Raw genomic sequence first — 22,697 nt, 5'->3', positions numbered from 1 at the left:
CTGAGTAGGGGTCCAGAGCTCACATGACTCTTTTCAGCATTATTTGCCAAGAAGCCAAGGAGTCGTGTGAGCAGAGGGAGGTGGTGAACTGAAGACGCAGTCTGCTCTACAAAAAATACGCAGTAGCATCTCTAGATGACAAATTAATATATTCAGTGTTATCTGGAGATCTGAACATAGGGTAGGGAGGATGAGAGGTCCTGGATTATGTTTGGTCATGAATTTTATTTGCTGTGACTTGGAGCAAGGAAGTTCATTTTGTTTCCTCATGCACACACCAATGATTGTTTGCCCATGTGTTGCAGTGGTACTGTAAATTGCAGAAGCTCTGAATGGGATTTTAAATGCATTAAAAAAAAGTATGTGGGTTACAATATTTTTAACTCATTAATACTCTCATTTTTATCGTGGTCATTAATCCCCTTCCTCTGACTTACCCTTTAAATTGTCTCAGTGCTGCACCCTTAGTTTTCTGGACTTTATTCTTTGTGCTGTGACTGAAGATCCGTTCTAATGGCTCCATATAACTGAAGTGCTCAGGAAAATGTTTTGAAATGTTTCTTTCCCTCGTACGTAGATTTGATGTTACGGAGTCTATGCTCTGTACAATAGCAATCCAGCTTCTCACAGGATCTCTGGGACCCTGGTTCTGGAACTACACGGTAAAGTGAACGTTAACGCTACCTGGCAAACCATGGCATGGACTAAGCAGACACAGCGCCTTTGTCATGCACGTAGTAACTGGTATATGAAAAGCATCTGTCTAAGGGTATTTCACAAGTGCTTTAATACCAGGGGGAAAATGTTTGGGAAATGTGAATGAGCAGTAAAAATCCAATCTGGCTGGAAATAATCTTTCTTGAAAGCATTGTGTTTGACTTGAAAACAAAGCAAATACTGCCAGTTAAAAAGAGTTTGCTTTAAACACTTATTTTTATTTTGTCACGGTTCTGGCTTCACCTAAAAGCTAACCAGGGTTGTGGAAGCAGCTCTGTAAGTGTGGGTGTAGAATAATTTTGTCGGAACAGCTGTTTAAAGCTGTAGAAACTTTTTTGTTATTGCTGTTTAAATACTTTTCCACCAGAAAAAAAGAATTTCTTGGCTAGTTCAGGGAACTGTATGCCGTGCAATAGCATTTAAACAATAATTTAATAGCAATAGCAATATGCAATAGCATAAAAGTCACCAGTTACTGGTTAAAAACACCAGGTTTGAACTATGCCACTTCATCTGTGTAGTCCAGTCACTTAACTGTGCTTGTAGCTTCATTGTTAAGGAACTTCATTTCCTGGTTGTCTTCATTATCAAAATGCTTTTCCTTATGTCTGTGCTAAATATATCCTTCTCTGCTCTGGTTTACTGCCTTTAGAAAGGACTTTCTCTTCCTTATTTCAGCTTTTTTTAATACAGTGTATAGTGGTGGTGGGGGTTGCCCCACCACTGCCAATAAAATGGTGACATTGAAAGTAAGCAAGTTGAGTTCCTTGAAATTTCACAGTTGCCCGGCGTATTAGCCATGACTTTCCTTTGAAATATTTGAGGATAGAAGAATAGCTTTTTGATAGCCTTCTTAAAATTGCATCAGATTTGAAATAAACCAGATTTTTTTTTGTTGTTTGTTTACATACCCTTTGTTAAACTTGCATTGATGTAAATTGCACTGATTTGTTTTTTTCATGTAGTGGTTCAGCCCAATCTCTGCTTTCACAAGGCTGTTAGTCCTTAATTAGCAGCTCTACTTTAGATCAAACAATATCAGCAGTCTGCTAAATCATGCTGTATGTGTATCCAGTGGCTGCATCTGACAGTTTAAGCCAAGTGCCAGTTAGGCATGCTCTGAAGGTAGTCAGATGACATGATTTTTAAATACTTTGTTGACAGTCTATGAAAGGCTGGAAATACTTCATCTCAGGAAATGGTAATGTAGCAAGCAATAACTTGAGGGAAGGAAGAGCTTAATCAAGATTTTAGCTTGTTGTGATAACAGCATTATGACTCTGCCCAAGGAGTCACTTAGGGCGAAAAGAAATCCCTTAGTACCAAACACTGAGAGACTTCTGAAATCACCCCTTGGTATGATAGTTCTGCAAGAGGAAGCAACTTTAATTCTGTAAGGACAGCGAGTTGTTTAAAATGGATGAGGACAGATGGCTGGCTGTTGGAGGAGAGGGAGGTCTGATTCTCTGCACAGGTGACCTGGAGCTGATGGAGATGTGGCAATGGACTCTCTCCCAGCCAAAACCAGCACAAGGTGTCAGTCTGTACAGACTCTACCTGTGGTCTCCACCCTTGGAAAGGATGCCTTTGCCATTCAAGAAGGAGTTTGTTTCGCAAATAAATGCAGTGCTTGGTAGGAGTGGTGTGTGTAGTGGACGAGCCAGGCAGGCCATTTTGTGACTTTTGCTCCAGTAACAGCATGCCAAGTGCTTGCTTGTGACAAGTCCACTCATATACACTAGTTTTAATCAGTTTTTAGGCATACTGAATTACAGCGTAGACTTAATCAACTTCTAAAATTCTCACGTACGTAGTTTCAGATGCCATCTGGCATCTGTTTTAGTCTCTAATAAGTGAAGATACTGCTGCTTCTAAGCCATTTACTGAGAACACACAAAGCATCACACTTATTTTACACAGTTTGAGGTCAGATGGTAGAGATTTTTGTTTCAGTATTGCACCATCTGAGATGGATAAGCTACAGGAAGTGTGTATTCATGCTGTTCTTTTTCATCTGAAAGCTGTTAGATGTGATAAACATTTGTAATGAGAAGGTATAATAATGTAGCCCTCTCAAATACTACATGATCTGGCAAAATACAGAAGTGAAATAGCTTACAGTGCTTGCAACACGGGTAAACCTTGTACTTGTGTGTGCTGGGCAGTAAGGCTTTTTATTCATCAAGGAGGAGAAAAAATGTCTTAAACTGTTAATGAAGTTTGCTTATGCCTTTAGCCTATGGAGAAATTATTTAAAAGAACCTGCTGGCTTTAAACAATGGAAAACAACAGGATTTGGGGAATCAAGTTAAAACAGGTTTACTCTAACTTGCAGTGTAAATGTGCAGAATTCTGAAGAGCTTCAGCCCTGCCTCCCTGCAGCTCTGCAGTGTCACCCTTCGGTACTCGTACTGCTGGAAGGTGACTTTTGTTGTAATGTTTTACCTCACATTTTGGTGCTTTTTTTAGAGACCAGAATTGGGCAGTTTTAATACAGTTTAGCACAACCATATCAAGGAATTGTGAATAAAGGTCTTTAAGATGAATCTGGGCAATACTCAGGCTTTTATAGGAAAGGAAATGTTAAAATAATAGTCTTCCTGGTAATCTCCTATTATGTCAGAAAACTGTACAGTAGTTTGAAAACTAGCAAGTAATCTGCGTTGAAGTTTGTCACGACAAGGAAAGGCAGAGTAAAATGTGTTGAAGCCTGCACAGTAAAATCCATGTCGGTCTTCCTGCAAGAACTTCAGAATGTCCTTTGAAGCCTTGTAGGCATTCTGCTGTCTTGTGAATTTAGGTAGGCAGGGAGCGAGGGATTATATGTGCATTTAAAACCGCACAACTTTTATGCTTCCATGACTTTATTTGAATTAACACCCCTAGATATTCTTGTTTACAGCCTTTAGTTCACACAGGTAGCTGGTGCAGTGTTGACATTGGTTGACCTAGTCCCTGCTTGCTATCTTCAGTTCTGCAGAGCTGCTGTTTATTGTTCTTTCCTAACATCAGTTTGCTGCAGAATCCTTATTTTTTCAGGGTCATTTTCAATGTTTTTCTCAGCTTTGCAATTAGATGTTCTGTCTCCGCATGTTTAGTTTGTTAAAATATTGAGACAACAAAAGTTCTTTGTTGCTTTGTCTTCAGTGTCTGATCTTTGTTCGTTGGTTCTTTGCCTGAGTGTTCCTGGTGATCTTAAAAACTTGAATCAGGGTCTTCTGTTTATTTTCTAGAAGATGAAAAAGTTTATTTGAAGAAGTGATCTTTGGAACTGGACTGCTTTGTGTCTGTTGAGGAACTGTTACAATAGCTTTATGTCCATCTGTTGAAGTGTGGGCATGTCCTGGGGGAAATGGTTTGTTTCATTTTCTTCATTTCATAGCTATCGGGGATCCGCTACATATTGTGCACTGTGGCTCTGCATCATTCTGGCAACATAAACTGTTTGGGCAATGCTGACATGACTCAATTTGTCAGGAAACATCGGGCAAAAAACCTATGGGGTTAGGGGAAGTGTGGCTCAAGTGATTGCTGAAAATATCTCAGTTAAGAGTCTTTAAGAAACCCCCTTGCTTGAGCTGCAGAAGTCATGCTGTTAGAAGAAACAAATGGAAAGAGCTTAGGATGTCCACTGTAGCATTTAAAAGAGTAAATAAATACAAACACAAGGAGAAAATAGAATCAGACTCTGAACTTGCCAATTCCCTTCTTGCTTTGAAATGTCTTTGCTTTCCTACAGGTTTGCTTATGGCACCAGAACTGGTTGTGTGCAGTAACTGAATGGGGGTTGGGGGGGATCTGCAGTACCACAGGCCTTTTCCCATTTTTCGTTTCCCAGTGCTGTGGGTTTTTTTCCTTGTAGGGCCTATCTTTTTCATTGAAGTTAAAATATTTTGTTACTACTAGCTGGCAGACGATCCACTACTCCAGTTTGCATTTTCTGTAGTCCTTATCATGGGAAGAGGCACTTCAATGTGCAATGGAACTTTATGTGGAAAAAATACAGTACTGTTTACGCAGTATTCAGGCAGGAGCGTTATCACCCTGCTTTGCAAATAATATCCTTAACCACTGAAGCAAGCTATATGTGTTTTCCCTCAGAAGAGCAGTGTGGGGAGTACAGAAAGGCTTTAGTTGATCTACATCCAAACTGAGCAAGCCACTTTCCCTACAGCCCTGCTTTTGCCTGGTCATTTTATTAGGCACCTTCCCAGTTCTACCAGAGTTTAAAAACAATATGGTGACTGAGGCAATTTATGGATCTTTTTATTACTAGCACGTTTTGCCTTGAAGCAATTAATAGAATACGAGTTAATGATTAAAGTGTAGGAATGAATGCCCTCTAGACTGCGTGATTAACGCTTTCCAGGTGGTGCCATGCATTACCTTTGCTCAGTATCTTGTCAAAAGCACTGCTGCTTTGTTTTCTAATTGCACTCTTTCAGCTATGTTATTGTTAACATTTTAAGGGCTGGTTAGGACTTTTATGAACACTGGTAGCAGTCCGCTGCCTTAACTCATTCCCATTTATTCCTCCTGTTCCTCCCTCATCCCCCAGGTCTGTAGCTGCCCAGTCGCAGTGTCTCAGCAGATTTTGTTCAGCTGCCAGACAAGGCAGCCCGGCCGTGCCGCTGCCCTCTGCGTCGTGCTGCCATCATCTGTGAGGCCACATCGAATGGATAAGGAAAGCTGATGCGCTAGGAACTGGAACGGGAACCTTTTTTTTGGTTGGGTTATTTTAGCTAAGGCAGTTTTCCGACCCAGGTGATGGCTTGAGACTGTAGTGCTGCCACAGGGGAGAAAGTGGGACCGAGCAGGTGGGTTTTGGGGGGAGAAAGTGGTAGGTCTTCATAGAAGCTGGGATGACTGCTCCTTTTAGCAGCAACATGGATTTAGTCCAGTTTATGCTGTAGTTGCACAGTCTTTTTAAATTCAAGATAAATGAAGAGAGGAACAGTGTGCTGCTTTTCCCTTTCACCCAGCTTCTGTTTCCAAATGTTGTTTCCTTTGGTCAGGCTTTGAGGAGCTGCCTGTCTGGATTCCTGTATTCTTAAATTAAGTAGTGGCCATTTGACATACTGCAAAAAAATATTACTGGATAGTGCCAGAATCAGGCATGCACTCTACTGGTGTCAAGCGTGTCTAAGTCATCTAACAGTGGTTTTAATGAGTGTAGGAAGTTCACAGTCCTTTTTCATCCTTGGTATTAAAGAACTTGTGCTTTAATTAGGTGACAGTCTAGGTGTTTAGTTTTTCCTCGGTTGGTTTTGTGCCTTTGTCTTCTGTCTTAAGGAGCCCTTTGATGTTAACAATCTTCTCTATGTAGCGTTGAAGTTAAGACTGCTATTTGTTCTGCAATATGAGATTCTTATAATAAGTCAGGGAGGAGTTTTTAACCAAATATACTTGCAGTTCATTGCTGAGCCTTTCCAGCTGCCTGATGCCATTTTTATTTGAGTTGGGGAGAGCAGAGCTACAGGCAATGGAGCAAAGGTTGTACCATGCCTGTGTAAAGAAGATAATGCTGTTCTCCCTGACCTGGATCCCTGCACTGGTTCCATGGATTTGGTTTAGTGCTTGGTTTTGTGTAAGACACTGTCTTTCAGAATATCTTGTCTTTTATGATCTGAATTTTTTTTTTTAAGTATATGACCTTACTTTATTTTGCCTTAAGATTACTGGTGCCAAAAGAAACCTGGTTTACTGTCCAAGGAAAGCTCTAAATTTGGGTTACTTACGTTAGTTATTAGTCACTGTTTCTGTGAGCTTTCTCAGTTGCTTTATGTTCTTTTAGGTCATTTGACAGTGGTAGTGAAACAGGCTAAAACGCGTTCCTGTTTAACCTGTGTGGGTTCAGAGTGCTGCTTCAGCCCTTCCTCATTTGGACACGTTGAAAACACGTTTCCATGCTGACTCCAAAAGCTAGGAGGAAGCAATTTGCATTTAATCAGATGCTATTTCTCTTTTTGCATGGCTGAATGTTTTATTTTCTTTTGCAAGGTAGCTCAATGGCTTAATTTGTTTGTATGGGGACTGAAAATGTGAATTTTTATAGAACATTCTTTCCTCTTTTTGGAAATTAATTTTTTCTCCAAGCCAGTTCCGATTGCCCAGGCAGGATTGTTATTGAACAAATGAGAGTACAGGAGGACACCTGAGGCTATTTCCTGTGTATCTTGTGTCTCCACATTTGGTGTAGTGAAAAGAAAATCTGCAAAGCCAAGGCATGTAAAGGAAACTGTCGTCTGCTCTAGATTTCTTCTGACAACCTTGGCTAAACTTCCCCATTATACGCTGAGAGTTTGGCCAGTTTGTGGGTATTGCTGCTCTCCATCTTTATCCTTTATGCTCCCTTCTGCTGCTCCGCTGCTCGCTTACTTTGTAAGGGGGGAGCAGTGGTGCTTTGCAATAGTCGGGGGCTGGGTGCCTCGTATCCTGTTTGCCTGCGGTCGACAGCAGAATCGGCGCGTGCCCTGCGCTTCGGGGGTTGTTCAGAAAGTCGCCTGGCTGATGGGAAGGTGAGGTTGCACAGTGGGAGGTGGCTGCAGCGTTGTTGCAGCCTGCTGCAAGCAGCAGCCGCCATGCAGAGAATCTGTAGTAAAATAAGAGATTGCACTGAATGCCATGTACCGTGGCCCTTCTGCTTTCCTGTGCTTTGGGCGATGTTCTACGAGGAAATTAGATGCAGCCTCATAACTATACCTTGTAAGTATTGATCTGCTGCTGAAACAAAATTATGGTTTTGGCCAGACTGGAGGCTCTCAATTGAGAGGATCCATTCCAAAACTGGAGAAAAGGCTGTAGAGAACTTGAGGTAGCACACTGATCTGATATTAAACTCTAATTATATGGTCTTGTAGCGCATTTAAAGCAGACAGACAAAAAACCCACCCCTGAACCGTTATTCCACGACGCCAATGCAGTTGGTATCAAGAGTGTCTTTGTAACAGCACAGCATGTATTCCCAAGAAGCTGTTTTGAGTCTTTCTAGATAGAACTGTATAATCAGTGTTAAGCAATATGCCATAAATACTTCACACTGACTCGAAGGATTCTTTTTGGCACAATACTTCAGTATGAGTTAGTGTTACATGGCTTCACGGAATACACCAGCAAGTCCATCCTCTTTTGTTTCGCTTGTATTTTTCTTTACTTCTATTTCTGGAACTGGTTTGTATAGCCATTCTTCCTTCTTGCTAGCTCCAAGACTTTTGCATGCCCTTTAAAACCAAGTCTTAAATTCAGTCTTTTTCTACAAGCCTTTCCTTCTTACCCTTCTACAAACTACACTAGCTACGCTAGAACCAGGAATGGTTTTTCTTCTTGCTGCATGCTGGGGACAGAGTTGTGTAACGTTCAGCAGTGCAGCTGACTACTGTATACATTTGCATAAACTCTTCAGGGATTTGTTTTGCTGTTTAAAGTTTGATGCTATTCAGAGAGACTATTCATATTAAAAAAATAGGGATTAAAAATATTTCCCCTGAATTTTGTTGTCTGAAATAAATTCTTTTTTTTTGGTGGGCCAGGTTAAAACTGAATGTTTATTTCTGCAGCTGGCAGTGGGCAGTTCAGAGTTCCAACTGTTCCTCTTGACAAAATGGATTTTTATTGCACTGTGAAATAAACCAAAACATATAGCACGGCACGGGCCTTAATTTTAATAATAAAACTAAAATATATTTTTGCTTTCTAAAGTATCTATAAATTTTGTCTCTTCTTTTCCTCAGTGTTTTGGAGTTTCTATACTGTGCATGATAGAGGAGAGCTGCTGAGCTTGCAAATAACTGACTTGAAATTGCTTTCAATAATTTTGCTTTTTTTGGCTTTTTGTACCTAATCAGAATTGATGTGACTGAAGTACAAATCTTCATAATAATCATGCATTTACTGGCAGTGATTGGAGGACCACCTTTTTGGCAATCTCTGGTAATTTTGTTCATGTTCTTATTTTATCCTTTTTATAGACTGATAGACCCCTGGAAGAACTGCCTGTATATAGTAGCACAGGTTAATTTGTGAGGGGAAGTCTCCCTTTTCCTCATAAATGGCAATACATGTTTTGGCGTATAAGTCACATGGCAATAACTGTGCATTCTGATTTTATCAGTGTTACTGAAACAAGCTGTTATTCTGTATCTTGTGTTTGCAGGTAGAGAGCTATCAAAGGTTGCACAAAGTTAAATGTACCTTCAGAGCAGCCCAGCTTCCTTTGAGAGAGCCGGCCAAAACTTGGCTGAGCCTCATGCAGTAAGCTAGATCAGCAACGGAGGAGTACTAAATTGGATTGAGGATATGGGGGAAGCTTTTGGAGAGCAGTTGGTAACCATCAGTAGATAATTTGGCCTGGATATGGCTGACAACTCCTATCTGTATGGGGAGGGGGAAAAAAGTCACTTTTTTTGGAGCAAAGATCATCCTAATTAAGCAAGCTGGCTGTATGTAGATCCTGCAGGTGTTACATAGGTTTATGAGGCCATGTCAGCTGGCAGTTTAAGGGCTGTCATGAGTTGACTTTATATTTGCATTACCAAAACCACATTGGGCTATCAAAATGGCATTAGCCAGAGAAAAGCATATATGTGCATATATTAATAATAAAAAAGATCACCACATTTCTGGAAGAAACATCTAAAGCATTGATTTCCTGGAAGGTTTTCCTTCCAGACTATTGATCTTTTTTTGTGTACTTGATAAATTCTTAAGGTGGATAAAGAAATATTGATTTGCAATAAAACCAAGAGATGGCCAAAAAATCACTAAAACATGTCACCCTAAATTGAATAATAATAAATTAATTTCTAATCAGCTTCGTGTAACTGGAGAAATGAACCCTCTAACACTGTAGAGAGTCTCTAGGAAAAGGAGCTAACTTTGGCTACCCCAATTTTGCTACATGTGCTTTCAGGCTTACAACCACCCCCCAATTAATGATGTAAACTGCAAAGGAAATGCTGTCTTAAGACAATGAGTGTGGATAGAATTAATTCTAAAAAAGATGAGGCTACAAGTCAGCTTATTGGTACCAAACTTTTCCAGAGAGATCAGCGTGGCCAACATCCCCATGCAGCTGCTATTCTGCATTACAAATGGGGATTTCCCAATTCATGCTCTGTTAGCTTTTCCCTTTTTTTTTTTTTTTTTTTTAAAAAAGGGGCAAAAAATGCTGCGACAGCAACCTCTGGTACAATTAAGTGCAAGGTGGTGTTTACAGGCACTTAGAAATTACTCTTTTTCCTGTTATTTAATAACTTAAATCAATAACTCTTTTAAATAACCTATTAAATAACCCTTTTCAGCAAAATCGTGAAACCTGTTAGAAGTTCTGGGTTGCAGCAGCATTTGGTCAAGTTGCTTCCAAAAGATTAAGCTATTTTGTTGGATTAATGGAGGCATTTCTACAAACTTGATCAGGTTTCCTATAATAATGAGAGATTTTTCATTCAGTGTGTGAGATTTTGTGTTTAGAGATAAATGTTATTTGCTACTTGCAGAGCAAAATATATCACACAGCCCTTCCTTACCCTACCCCCTTCCCCAATCCTTTAATGTTTTGTGACATCAAAATTGGTGGTTTGTTATTTTTTGGTTTGTTTCTATCTGGGGGGAAAAATAATGGAATAAAATGTGGTTGTGAACTCAAACATTCCACTTTCTTATGCTAACACGCAAAAAGCGTAACAATCTGAACAGGCTAAATGCAGAATGATGTATTTTGTCAATTGTTGCTTCCATTAGCTTTTTTTCTGCCCCTCCCCCCCCCCCCCCCCCCCCCCCCCGAAATGGTGTGTACCTGTATTGGCTTCCTTCTTTCTGTCAGTGTAGATTCTCTTTAAAGTGTGTTAAAATGCTCTTCTGCAAGGCTTCTGGAGCTTGGTAATTTCTGGTGGATGGTGAGTACAACTGCAGCTGTGATCCTCGTTTGGAAAATGTGAGTAAAGTGAGAAAGCTTAGGTGCAAGTTGTTGGATGCTTTGATTATATAGAGGGTTTTTTTCTGTTTGAAGTGAGAAAAACGCTCCATTTGCTTGAGTTTTATTTCACGATGTCATCTTTAAAAGCATAAATGCTTCACGAGTACAAAGCAAGCTTGGTTTTGGCCAGCTATGAGTTGTTACTCTTCTTGCAGTGTGACTGAAGTGCATATAGACACAGCTTTCAACTGCAGCTGGGATCCAGCTTGTGCGGAGACTCCTGGACTCAGCTGCCCAGCTGGCGGTGGTATTTGTGATGGAGCTAGCCAAGGAGCTTCTTGAGGAAGTGTCTTAGTCCACTTAGAGATGCATTGTCTCTTACATGCTGCTTGCATGAGCCCTTAGCTGTTTCCCAGTTATATATGTATTTTTTCAAAATCCCAATTAATGCTGCACAAAACTCTGGTGGCATCTAGTCCAGAGACCTGACATTATTGTTCTGGCAAGTGACTCCGGACTGACTTTAATCCAGGCTCTGGCACTGTTAATCCCTTCTTTGCCTGCTGCCACTTGTTTTTATTAACACACACGTGTTGTTTTTCCCCAAAGCTGGAATGCTCCCTCTACCAGGATGTGCCTGTATTCAGAAGCTTGCTGTGCCAAGCAGCCTCTCTTGTAGTCAGTGAGAAGGGGTTTAACAGAGAACGTAATTTGCTTGCAAAACGTTTGGCTTGTGATACTTTTCTGCATTATTGACAGTGTCTTCTGAAGTTCTGCACACACCTGACTTCTGTGAAACCTGTGCAATTACCGGTCAGAATAATTGCATGGACTGCAGTGATCTATGGAATACCAGACAAGGAGGTCTTGTGGCTTGCCCTGTAGTGTCCTTTTATTTGAGAAGTCTGGGGCTGCAGTGCCATTTTGTAGGAAGATTTTCCTCTCTCCCTCTGCTCAGGGCATTCCCTCACCCCTGTGATATTTGCTTGCCTTTGCTGCTTCCAACTTTTGGCCTTGCTGCTTCCATTTTGTATGCAAAACAATTTAGCAGGCGCTGGCCTTTTTATATGTCTCCTTTGGCTTTCCTCTGCTGAATTTCTGTATGTAGCTTTGTTTCCTGTTAATTGTTTCTGCCAGGTAAGTGCACTGTGATACCTATCACTGATGCAGCTATTCGTGGAAGCAAAAAAGAGAGTGTTAATGAAGCGTAACTGGCCAAACTGGGTGTCGTAACAGTATGATCTCATCCTTCTGCCTCTCCAAAGCAGCATTCGCAGATGTGTTAGTAGTAGTCGGGAGTTCACACGGTGTTCTTTCCAGCAGATTCCCCTTGCCTTTGGGAAATGTCGAACTTAATGTCTTTTGACTCCTGTAAGAAGCTTGCCATTGTTTTCTTCCTGTGGCAGAGCAAATTCACCCCACTCCTTAAATGCCAAAGCACCCTGAGGCAGAGGGCAGCGCGGGTACCTGCCTTCATTAAGGCTGAGGAGAGACCTTCAGGAGTCCCGTGCCCAGTAACATTAATGGTTGATTACAGTTAGAACTCCAGTCTGGGCAATGTATGCCTCTTGTTTACTTGTCATTACTCTTTCTTTACTGTCTTTATCTTTTTTTGATTTAACAGCACAGTCTGAGCAAGGGAGAAATATGCTCACAGGGCCGTGATTTGGAGAGGTGGTCTGGGAGTTCATCTGTAGGCTGCCTGAGAGCAAGGCATGAAGAGTTAAAGCTGGCTCTGCCTCTTAATTAATACCTGAAAAGGTTGAGAGATTAATTTGAGTGCAATGGAGAACTGATGATCTTTACCTGCTGAAAGCTACACTGAGAGTGTAACTGAAGGAAAATAGAAACAACTTGACTTCATTTGGGCTTCTGTATGTAGTTGGACGCCTGGTTGTTGGGGGGCCAAGTGTGTTTATTCAGTTGAGTGCTATGACTTCAGTTCCTAAATCAAGAGTTTGTGAAGATTTTTAGTAGTTGTTTAGAGGGAACTACCCAAAACTTCCCAACTTTATCTATACATTTGCTTCCATATTTCTTGTGGGTATTTTTAAAACTTCCTTCTCATCTAGTTTCTCCTGTTTTGCTTGAAAACATTAAAAAAATGAAGAATACTGCTTTTCTTTCAAAGCTGCTTGTGCTCATTTTTCACTTCTTTAGCAGCCTCGTTGCTTGCCATCCTAGGCTGACGGGCTCTGAGATGTCTTGTCTGATCTCTGTTTGCTTCCCTTCTCTTGCCTGTAAGATAGGATCCAGTTTCTCAAGGGACTTGGTTTAATCATCTCCAACGGCTCTTGCTTTGCCCAGTTTGATCTTGGGCTGCAGCTGTGAGTTTTACAACCAGCTTCAGAAAAGATGCCTGATGCCTTTCTGTCCCATGTAATAGCTGAGTGATTTAGCTAGCAAGTTTGTGGTTTCTGCCTGCTTGTCTGCTTTTGATTTTTTTTTCAGGTAAATGAGGATAAGTCTGGCTTTATAGGAAGCTTGGTGGGAGGATTACTGGAAAAATGCACATTTCTCTGTGCCTTGTAGAAATTGAAATCTCTGTATAGCAGAGAAAGAACAGCAAATAATGTGGTGTTGGAAAGTGGAGTGTTTGAGTGCACCAGAAGTATTAAGCCCAATTTTAGTTTGCTTTTGCATATTCTAACTTCTTGTCTCTCTTCTGTTAAGATCCCAATACTGAATATTCAAGTGAAAATATTCCCGGCTCTCTGTACTGTCGCAGGAACAATATTCTCCTGTACAAACTACTTTGGTGTGATTTTCACAGGTGGAGTTGGCAAAAATGGATCCACTATAGCAGTAAGTACTTTGTTCTGCTAGTTACTCTTCAGCACTCTATGGCTTTTCAGCCATGCCTTTGTTTTTATGTAACATAATACCTCCTACATGTGAAACATTTTCCTTTCAGTTCCTTGCTGACTTGGGGAAAACCAGTTAAGATGGTCTCTGTGAGAATAGTAGCTTTAGGAGTCAAGAGTTTTAAAATTTGAGTGATTAAATGTACTCATGCTACTTTGATATTTGCTTCCGAGTTATTCATATAAAACAGGTTACACAGATACCACCCACCACCCCCAAGAGTTCATAGAAAAATCCCATGCAAAAAAATTCATTCAGAAGGGAATTTATCAGGAAGATTGATTATGGTTTTGATCCTTCTACAAGATCTGTACTACTCATATTACCAGTGAAGAAGTACAGGTAGAGGTATCTGCACAGGTACCTTGTGTCTGTGAAGGTGATGATTGATTCCAGAGCACCAGGAGTTTTCCAAAAAGCAGTTCTATACCGCTGTAATAATTATTTGCTACCTAGAAGCCTGGTTTGGTTGCTTTCTGGCTGGCACAGAGGAAGCGATGGCAGTAGTGTCTCCTGTTACTTGCTAAAAGCATTAGCCACTGCCTGTGTGGCAGGTGTCAAAACTGCACTACTTGCTGCCTAAAACCTTGTTTTCTTCCCCAGCACAACAAAAGTTCAACCACATGCTCAGCTCATGCTCACTCGAGTTTCACCACACTTTGTTCCTGTTAATACCAGTGCTCAAAGACATGTTTTTAATGTGATTTTAATTAGAAACCACCCACGTGACTGGCTTAGTGAGGTTTCTTTGCAACATGCATGTTTTGTTAACCTAATGCTTTAACTTTAATCTCACCGTAGGGAACAAGTGTCCTTTCACCTTTTCTTCATATTGGGTCAGTGATCGCGTTAGCTGCAATGATCTACAAGAAATCTGCAGTGCAGCTCTTTGAAAGGCATCCCTGCTTATATATACTTACTTTTGGTTTTGTATCTGCTAAGATAACAAATAAACTAGTGGTAAGTGTGCCAGAACCTTTGAATTTCTTCTTATTGCAGTAAAACGTTTTGTAGATTTAAGTCCTCTGGTTATTCCATTGATTGACTTGCATCTGTTTGGGTACTCAAGTGATACTTGTGCTTTACTTCTTTTCAGTAGCTTGAAGGTGCAGCAGATCCTTTCCTCTGTTTGAAAGCGGAGTAGTAAACTTTAAGCTAATGCCATGGTTATAGTGCCGGAACAGCTTACAGCTGCCTGAGTTTTCTCCCCCTTTCCCAGCTGTTTAATCACTCTTTTACAGTGTATTTACACGTGTGTCTGATGAGCTGGGCTGGAACAGAGATGGCTGAAACCCCCCTCATATGCAGGTACAGAGGGGAGGAAAGTTTGGAAGAAAGAGAGAAGGTTGACAGAGCTGCTGAGGTTTGGAACAGCTGCTCAGGGTTTAACTTAACTGCTATTTCTCTCCAATTTTTTTAAATTATTCACGGGTTCATAACAGATGGCAATGTTATCAGGAGAGGAGCCCCAGCTGAACAGAGGGAATGAGGGATTAAACAACTGCTGCCCTGCACCATCTCGGTTGTGCAGGCACGTGCTGTGTTGCCACGTGAACTGGATCAGTGTTGGACATAAACTTTTCTTCCACCACGAGTTTTCTTACGGGGACCAGTTTACTACACAGTCACATCAACAGCTGGGCTGGTGAAAGTGAGGATGTGGTGTAGGACAGCCTCTGTGCGTGTGTGGGAGGGTGGGGAGGTTGCACTTGGACACAAAAAGATGTGATCATCAAACTGTAACCAGAGAGAGGTGGTGGATCCTTACGGGATGGGAATGTGTGGTGGAGTGAGGGGAACACCAAGTGTCTCTGATTTTTGAAGATCTAGCAGATGTGAGTTTTTGTTTCCAGGCCTTTCCTAAACCTTAAAGTTTACCAGTCTACTTCCATTTCACCGTTTTGTTTCTGGCAGGAAGAAGAGTTTGTGGGCTGGAAAATGTGTTAGGTTTTTCCCTGTAGCTACATTCTTTGTTCTAGTAAAAGATACTTCTCTGCAAACCTTGCATCTCATGTAGCTGTAGACTTTCATGGTTAAAATAGTATTGCTGCTTCGACTGAAGTACTTGATATCTTACAGTGACGTGGCCTGAACTGTAGCGCTTTTGACTTTGTATTCTGAAATCATTCTACCTTGGCTCTGCTGTATGTTTTTTTCTTAAACTTCCCTTTTCTTTAATGTAGGTTGCACACATGACCAAAAGCGAAATGCACCTGCACGACACAGCGTTCATAGGCCCAGCGCTATTGTTTCTGGACCAGTATTTTAACAGCTTTATTGATGAGTATATTGTACTCTGGATTGCCCTGGTGAGTATGGGCTCACTTCGCTTGTCCGTAACCGCTGCAGGCGTTTGCGTGCTCTTTCACAAATCGTGATGTGCTGCCGAGCCTAGCTGACTTGCCTAGTCAGTGATGGGACTGGGAACCTACTTGACTGAGTTGATTTTAAACAGACCCCATGCAAAGAGGTAAACATGGTTTGCTTGTGTAGTTTAAACAAGTTCTAAAGCAGTGTAGCAAATATTCAAAGCTTAGAATAGAATATTTTGAAGGTTTGTGTTGGGTTTTTGTTAGCAAGGCAATATATTATGTGCAGTGCAAGCGTAGTATGGCTGTGCCCTTCAGTTCTTGAAAGCATGTCTGTCTGTCAGTACTAGCAGCACCCGTTAGGAAAAAATACCTGAAGTTAAACTCATATGTGCTTATCTCAAGTGTTATCTACCAAAATGCAGTGTTAACATTTTATTAAAATTGGTGATAACCATACATAAAACATCATTCAGAGTTAATGGGGTATTTCACAGTATCTGTATAGGTACTGTAACTGTTTTCCCTTCTCTGACTCTAGAACTAAGAGTCTGTATTCTTACAAAGCTGGAAGAAAGCCCAGCACACCTAGCAACTCTTTTGTCACTGAGTGATCGTTTCTACAGAGCTGAAGATTTAGTTTGTTGAAAGAAGACCCTAGTGGTTTTATTCTGATGTATGTGGGTGGTGTTACACTCTGAAAACATAGATCTAAATGTGTGTAACATGTTTTGTGGGGGTTTTTTTCCCTTGGCAGATCTTTTCTCTCTTTGATTTGCTGCGATACTGTGTCAGTGTGTGCAATCAGATTGCTGCCCACCTGCACATCCACGTATTCCGAATCAAGTCTGCCTCCATGCATTCGAATCACCATTAGCGAATGGGGAGTCACCATAAGGAGAAATAAGGAGTTGGTTTTCCACATGAACAGATGTGAAGATATGTAGGAGACTAAGGCAAAAAGCAGATAAGAACAAAGTAATTTATAATAATCAGTGTTGTATAACTTTTATTCTTTGTTATCAGTAACACTCCTTAACTAGTCTCCTGCCTGAGAGAGTGAATTCCAAGTACACCCTAGTCAATTCTACATGTAGTCAACTCTGTTGGTTCAAAGCCCAGGAAAGCATGCAGGGAGTAATGCTCTGTCTTTGTAATTACCTTGATTACAAAATAATCTATATATGGTGAATGGATCCCCAACAACTGAAGTTTCTAATGTAGTATGATTACAGCTGCAATACAACTTGCTTTTAATTTTAATATTTCATCATCTCTTAGTGAAATACTTGTTTAGTGTCCACTTGAAATTTATTTACTAAAGACCTGAGCTGGTAAAACCAGAGATATCGCACTAGCTTGTGTAGCTGAAGCAGCTGTCAAGGTTTGAGTCCAGACTGATGTGGGTTTTTTGCTTATGCATTGCTGATAAAGCGGTTTCTTAATAAAGAATGACACACTGAACAGGGTTCTGCAAGCAGAAGGGATGAGCGGCATGCAAAATAGTGTGGTATCTTTGTCAATTAATTTTATTTTTTTAAATAAACATTATCTAAAAAGACAACTTATTTCTCAATTTTCTTCAGTGGAAAGACTATAAAAATAAAATTTTACTCTTTACTTTTTTATGTACAAAACTTAAGCAAAACTTCCTTTCTGCTCTTAATAAATAAGAATTGTGAGAGCAACAGTTGTCTTCAGATGTGTGTGTTGCTCTGTCCTACTTAGACTTCTGAAGTACAATTCTGCCTGCGATTTAGAAAGCAGTTTTCTAGTGTTTTTATGGGCATAGTGGTGTCATTCCAGGATCTCCAAGAGTTGGTTGGTTGTGGGTTTTTTTTTCCTGCTAAATAGTGCAGTAAGTTTGGGGTGGTTTGTTTTTTTTTGTTGTTGTTATTTTAATACCATTTTAAATGTGGTGAACTGCATCAGGGAGGCTAAATTAGATTTGATGGAGGGTTTAATTGCGCAGTGCAATGTGTGCCATGGGCCCTGGCACTGAGGGGAGCTTCAGACCCTGAACAGAATGCCTGGCCATGCTGTACAGAGCAAAGTGTGTCTCCAGAGCAGGATCTGCTGTGGCTGTCGAGGAGCTGTTTGAGAGATGGTGGGGAACACTAGGAACCTGGTGGCTGAAATCTGTGAAAACCATGGAGCTTCTCACTCCAGACGGTAAGAAAACGGCTCTGTCTACTGAGAACCCAGAGCACAGCAGTACCTGAAGACAACTGCTTGTGTTGTCTTTGAAGGGATTAAGCACATCTTGCTAAAAAGCAAACAAAAAACCCCAACACCAATAAATCAAACTCCCAGTTGGCCACAGGAACTGGTGACATGTATTTCCTGTGATACCAGAGCGATTAGCAAATGTGCTCGGGAAGTGGAGTGAGAATTCAGCTCCTGGAGATCTTTTAAACCCCTTCTTCCAGCTCCCTAAGGTCAGGCTATCATGGACAGAGGTCAGTCTTCCGAAGCTGTGTCCTTGTCCTTGCAAAGACACAGGGCTGCTGGGGCTCAGCGGGGAGCGCAGGAGGAGCACGGCTCCAGGGCCCTTGTCTCTGCAAGGGAAGAACTGGGGCTGGCCCCTGTCTGGGGTGTTGGAAGTGGAACAGAGAGGCTGTCCTCAGCTGAGCGTTTAGCGTGTGGACGTACTCTCTCTTGTGTTTTCTTTAGGTGGAAGAGTCTTGGTTCCTTCGCACGGGGTGATACTGTTTTAACGAGTGAGTCTGAGGGTGTCGGGATTGGGGCACTGGGGAGAGGAGAAACGGCTGCAGGGTGAGGAGGAAGCTAAAGAAGGCTTCCCGCTTTGCCCTTGAGCTCCCAGGCATTTGCATGCTTGTGAGCAGGTATTTTATGGCAAGCTCTGGGTGACCTGGCCCTGGGGGCTTGCAGAGGGTCCCTGCCAGGCTGAAGCCTGAAGGAGAGTTTTCTTCCTGCATCCTGCCTGCATCCTGCCTGCATCCTTGGGACACGGCTCTTGAGTGTCCTGGAAACATTGGGGTCCAAGTGCCTTGGGACTGGGAGCATCTCCGGTGTGTCAGGTGGCAGCTGTCTCTATAGTATCACCTAAATTCCAGCTGTATCTTACAACTGTAACTAGTTTGTTTAGGTTTAACTGTATTCAGCTGGGTGAAGGTTTGATCTAGACCCTCCAGCCCCTGCTGCTGGTGAATGAGCAAGGCAAAGTCTGCAAGGCAAAAACCGAAGTGTTTTCATGATGCTGGGGGCCTCTCTCCCCTTCCACAAACCATCTCTCTTTTCGTCAGCATGAAGTGGGTGCAAAACTCAGTTGCGTGGAGGGTCCCTCCCTGGGGTGTAAGTGGTTTTCTAGGAATGCAGACAAAGAGAATCATGCTCTCAGTTGTCAGGGGTTTAAGATTAACTCGCTCCAAATAGTTTGTCACTGATAACTTGAGACTGGTGGAAGAACTGAAGTCTTTAAAGGGCTGTCTAGACCAAACTTTCCTTTACAAAACATATCTAAGCTAAAGCTTTCTGATGTTCAGGAAATGCAGTAGGGCACCTTTTCCTGAGCTTTTTGCCACCTGAAAGGTTGAATGCCCTCCGTGTTCAGCCAGCCAGGAAAAAAATTTCCATTTCTATCCTGGTGGAGCTTCAGTGTTACCGGGGAATAGTTACTGCTGGTAACGTAAGCCATATAAAGTGTTGCTGTGGATATAGGTATTGTATAAATGCCTGTAATAAATAATAGAGTAAATTAACTTTACCCCTGGCACCTGCACATTGCAGAGCTGTCTTGTTTGTGGTCGTAGGTTATCTTAGATATGTTTGCAGGGCTGAGGCTGCTCAAGGAGTTGAGAAGGTGAACGGTTTTCTTGTAGGCTCAGCCTGATCTGATGACACACTTTTTCACTTTGTGGCGTTCAGAAGGAAGATCTTTTGCAACAGCAGCCTGTTGAGCTTCCTGGAACACCTGTGTCCGAGTGTACTCCCTTCGAAACAAATACAACCTGTTCTCTGCTAAGCAAGTCTTCCCCTAAAACTAAAGGCAAGCTGAAAATTTCCACTTGGTGTTGGACTGTTGCCTCTTTAGGAACTGGTAAAAGAAATTCCCAGGAACTGGTAGAAGGAATTCCCTTGCTTTGGCAAGGAGTTTAACAGAAAAGAAACCACAGGGCCTGTTTCTGTCTCATCTAAGTGTTGGTTTTGCTTCCTACTGGTATTTTTCTCTTCTTCCCTTCCTACCCTGCATGCACAAGGTACCTCCAGTGCTGCTGTGCCCATCTTTGAGTTTGGAACGGAGTTGCAGAGAAATTTAATTATTTCCAGAGAGCAGGAGGTGAAGCCTGCAGCAGTTTTCAGGGGTTATAGCCGGGTGGGAGGCGATCTGAGGTGGGAGCTGTGTGTGTTACCGCACGGGAGCAGGCTGAGGGCACTTAGCAATGACGACTGCGTTGACTCTGGGAGGTTAAATATGCCCAGGACTATTTGCTGGCACTGAGGCCAGGTGGCAGAGGGTGACACATGCCATAACGTGAAACTTATCTTCCAAGCAGGGCAGCTGCGTAGCAGGAACTGAACCACAAATTGGGAGCGATTCCTGAGCTGACTCCCAAACAGTGCCTGGGAGTTGTTTGCACGAGCGTGAGCTGACTAATACTATGCTGGGAACCATGTTAACAATTTAGCAGAATAAATGAGCACTTTCCAGTTCAGGGAAACATTTCTTGGCACTGTTTTATTTACTGTTGTAGACTTAGATCACGTGTGAGACAAATCTTGAACAGGAAGAAGAATTTAAGAATACGTTGCAAGTTTTGCTGATACGCTTCAATGTGACCTGAGCCCAGCTGGATGCGTCCCTGCTCCTCGCCAACACCAGCTCAGTTTTTAGCCCAGTGTCTCTAGCAGCAAATGCAGTGCCTCACCGACAAGCAGGTAGTTTAAGAGAGGCAGATGGAGTTCAAAGAAATAAATAGGGTATTTTATTCAGCATCTGCTTTTTCAGGACGGTGTCTTCTTTCTTCACCATGTGATGTGCATGCTTCCCTAGGCAGTCTGGCCACCCTCTGGGCATTAAAGGGAGGGCACCAGAGCTCCTGCCAGATTGCACCAGTCAGGTGAGTAAGCAGGCATGATAATACCAAGCTGCATTTCAATGTTCAGGCCAACCCAACTCAAGAAACCCTTTAAACTTGCTGATCAGGATCAACATTAGTCACACAGGCTTAGGAAAGGAGGACAGAGCTGTCAGGAAGAGCAACAGCGTAATTAAAGGGAAAGATGGGAGAAGAGCGTGGGGGGGGATTTGGAGGCCCTGGGCTAGGTCATGCCCCTGGGCTTGTTTTCTTTCTCTCCAGCATCTTCGGCCACCACCTGTAGCTCTGAAGCTGCTGCTGGATGGTGGGGAGTGAAGTTAGTGCCAGGGAAGTGCCCAGTTGCTCCTGTTGCTCTGAACCTGCTCCTTTTGTCTCCCTGTAGCCAACTGAGAAACTGAGTGAAGAGCCAATGTGCTTCCCAAGGGATTCTTCCCTGGGCTGGTCACAGGGAGTGGATCTAGGTCCCTTTTTCCATAACAATACTGAAAGGAAAAGTGCTTTAAGTAATTTAATATCCTATTTCAACCTGTTCTTTGACCAGTGGTCACTCACAGTAGCACCAACCCTTCTAACTCACTGTAGTTAACCCTTGCTGACACCTGTAGCACTGGCTACATTTGAACATTTATTAAAAAAAAAAAAGTTAAGGGCTGGTTTTTTGTGTATGTTTTCAGCAGCTAAAGAATACTTCCTGCCAGAGAAAAATGTAATAGAAAGTGAAGCAACCCCACAACCCAGTCCCTTACATGATTTCTAATTCTTTTCTAAAAAGCTACTACCACAGCCAGGACCACTTCCAGTTTTCTCAGACCGTTTTAACGCTTTGGAACAAAAAAGGTCAGCACCTTCTCAAAACGATAGTGAACAAGCAGGAGAAGGCAGAGGCAAGCAGTCTTTTGAAAAGGATCAATTCTTGGTACGTGCCCTTGATTTTGCATACAAAATTTTCTGCTGGCAGGTGAGCTTTTTCAAATAAAGCCCCCCCCCCCCCCCCAAATACCAAACAAAACTCAAAAAACCAAATAAAAACCAAAAAACCAAACACGAAAACAAAAAAACAACACAGAAAAAGACCACTAACCTTGAAGTTCCTGTAGTTAAACCACTAACCCTCTCTCTGCCAATGAGGGGGAACTTGTGGAGCCAGAGAAAATACCCACAGTGCCAAAAATAGCCTTCCCCCCCCCCCCCCCCCCCAATAAATAATTATTGTTCCCCCCTACAAAGACACGGGGAGGGCTGGACAGAAATCAACCCTTTTCTTTCGGCAGGGCTAGAGTGTTCTGCTGCTGTCCAGTTTGCACCCTCGGTTTGTGTTGCGTTTGTGCATGACTGCACCGATAGTTACTTCTAAAATAAATGCCCTTTACAGCCGTCTTGTTTTCGTTAGATGTTCAACAGCTCTGAAAGCCGAAGCTGCCTGGCAGACATCCTGATGCTTTTTTAGTGTTTATGTAAAATCTCTCACCGCGGCGTTTGGTACCACTGCGAAAGTTGTGTTAACCTGTATTTTTGATAACAATTGCACGTGTCTGGTGGGTACCGAGTGATGTGGCAGCTTGGCTGTAACATCCCGGGGAGGAGGATGAAGCTCTCGCCTTTGCCTCCAGCCCTTGCTGAGTGAAGTGTCTGGCCCCAGTTAGTGTGGGAAGGAACCGGGCAGTGCTGCAGCCAGCACCAGCCTCCCCTGCTGAAATATTTATTCCCTGGATGAGTGCATTAGGAATGGGGGAGGACCATTATTTAGCTTTATATTTGCGGCAAGCATCACATTTCAGACAGTGCTTCAATGAACTGCAGGGTTTTGAAAGAAGTTGGCGTCAAAACCAGAAA

General features: G+C 42.2%; 1 protein-coding gene across 4 annotated transcripts in view; it reads left to right on the top strand.

The window, feature by feature from the left end:
- The window catches only part of CEPT1 (choline/ethanolamine phosphotransferase 1), a 32,047-nt gene extending 14,679 nt beyond the window's left edge, over window positions 1-17,368 (top strand). For 3 of the 4 annotated variants that reach the window (XM_027789831.2, XM_005239601.3, XM_013300980.3), the window contains exons 5-9: window positions 8,562-8,646; window positions 13,304-13,435; window positions 14,297-14,455; window positions 15,679-15,804; window positions 16,562-17,368. In XM_027789831.2, the coding sequence (XP_027645632.1) occupies window positions 8,562-8,646; window positions 13,304-13,435; window positions 14,297-14,455; window positions 15,679-15,804; window positions 16,562-16,681 (622 nt within the window). In that variant the 3' untranslated portion in view covers window positions 16,682-17,368. Of the gene's footprint in view, window positions 1-577; window positions 663-8,561; window positions 8,647-13,303; window positions 13,436-14,296; window positions 14,456-15,678; window positions 15,805-16,561 lie in introns of all 4 variants that reach the window. The other variant, XM_055820055.1, reaches the window with a different exon arrangement.
- The last annotated feature ends 5,329 nt before the right edge of the window (window positions 17,369-22,697 follow it).

This window comes from Falco peregrinus, chromosome 16, assembly GCF_023634155.1.
Source record: "Falco peregrinus isolate bFalPer1 chromosome 16, bFalPer1.pri, whole genome shotgun sequence".
NCBI classification, from domain to species: Eukaryota; Metazoa; Chordata; class Aves; order Falconiformes; family Falconidae; genus Falco; species Falco peregrinus.
The sequence above is the reverse complement of the archived record's forward strand: the minus strand, read 5'-3'. Positions and strand labels throughout refer to the sequence as shown.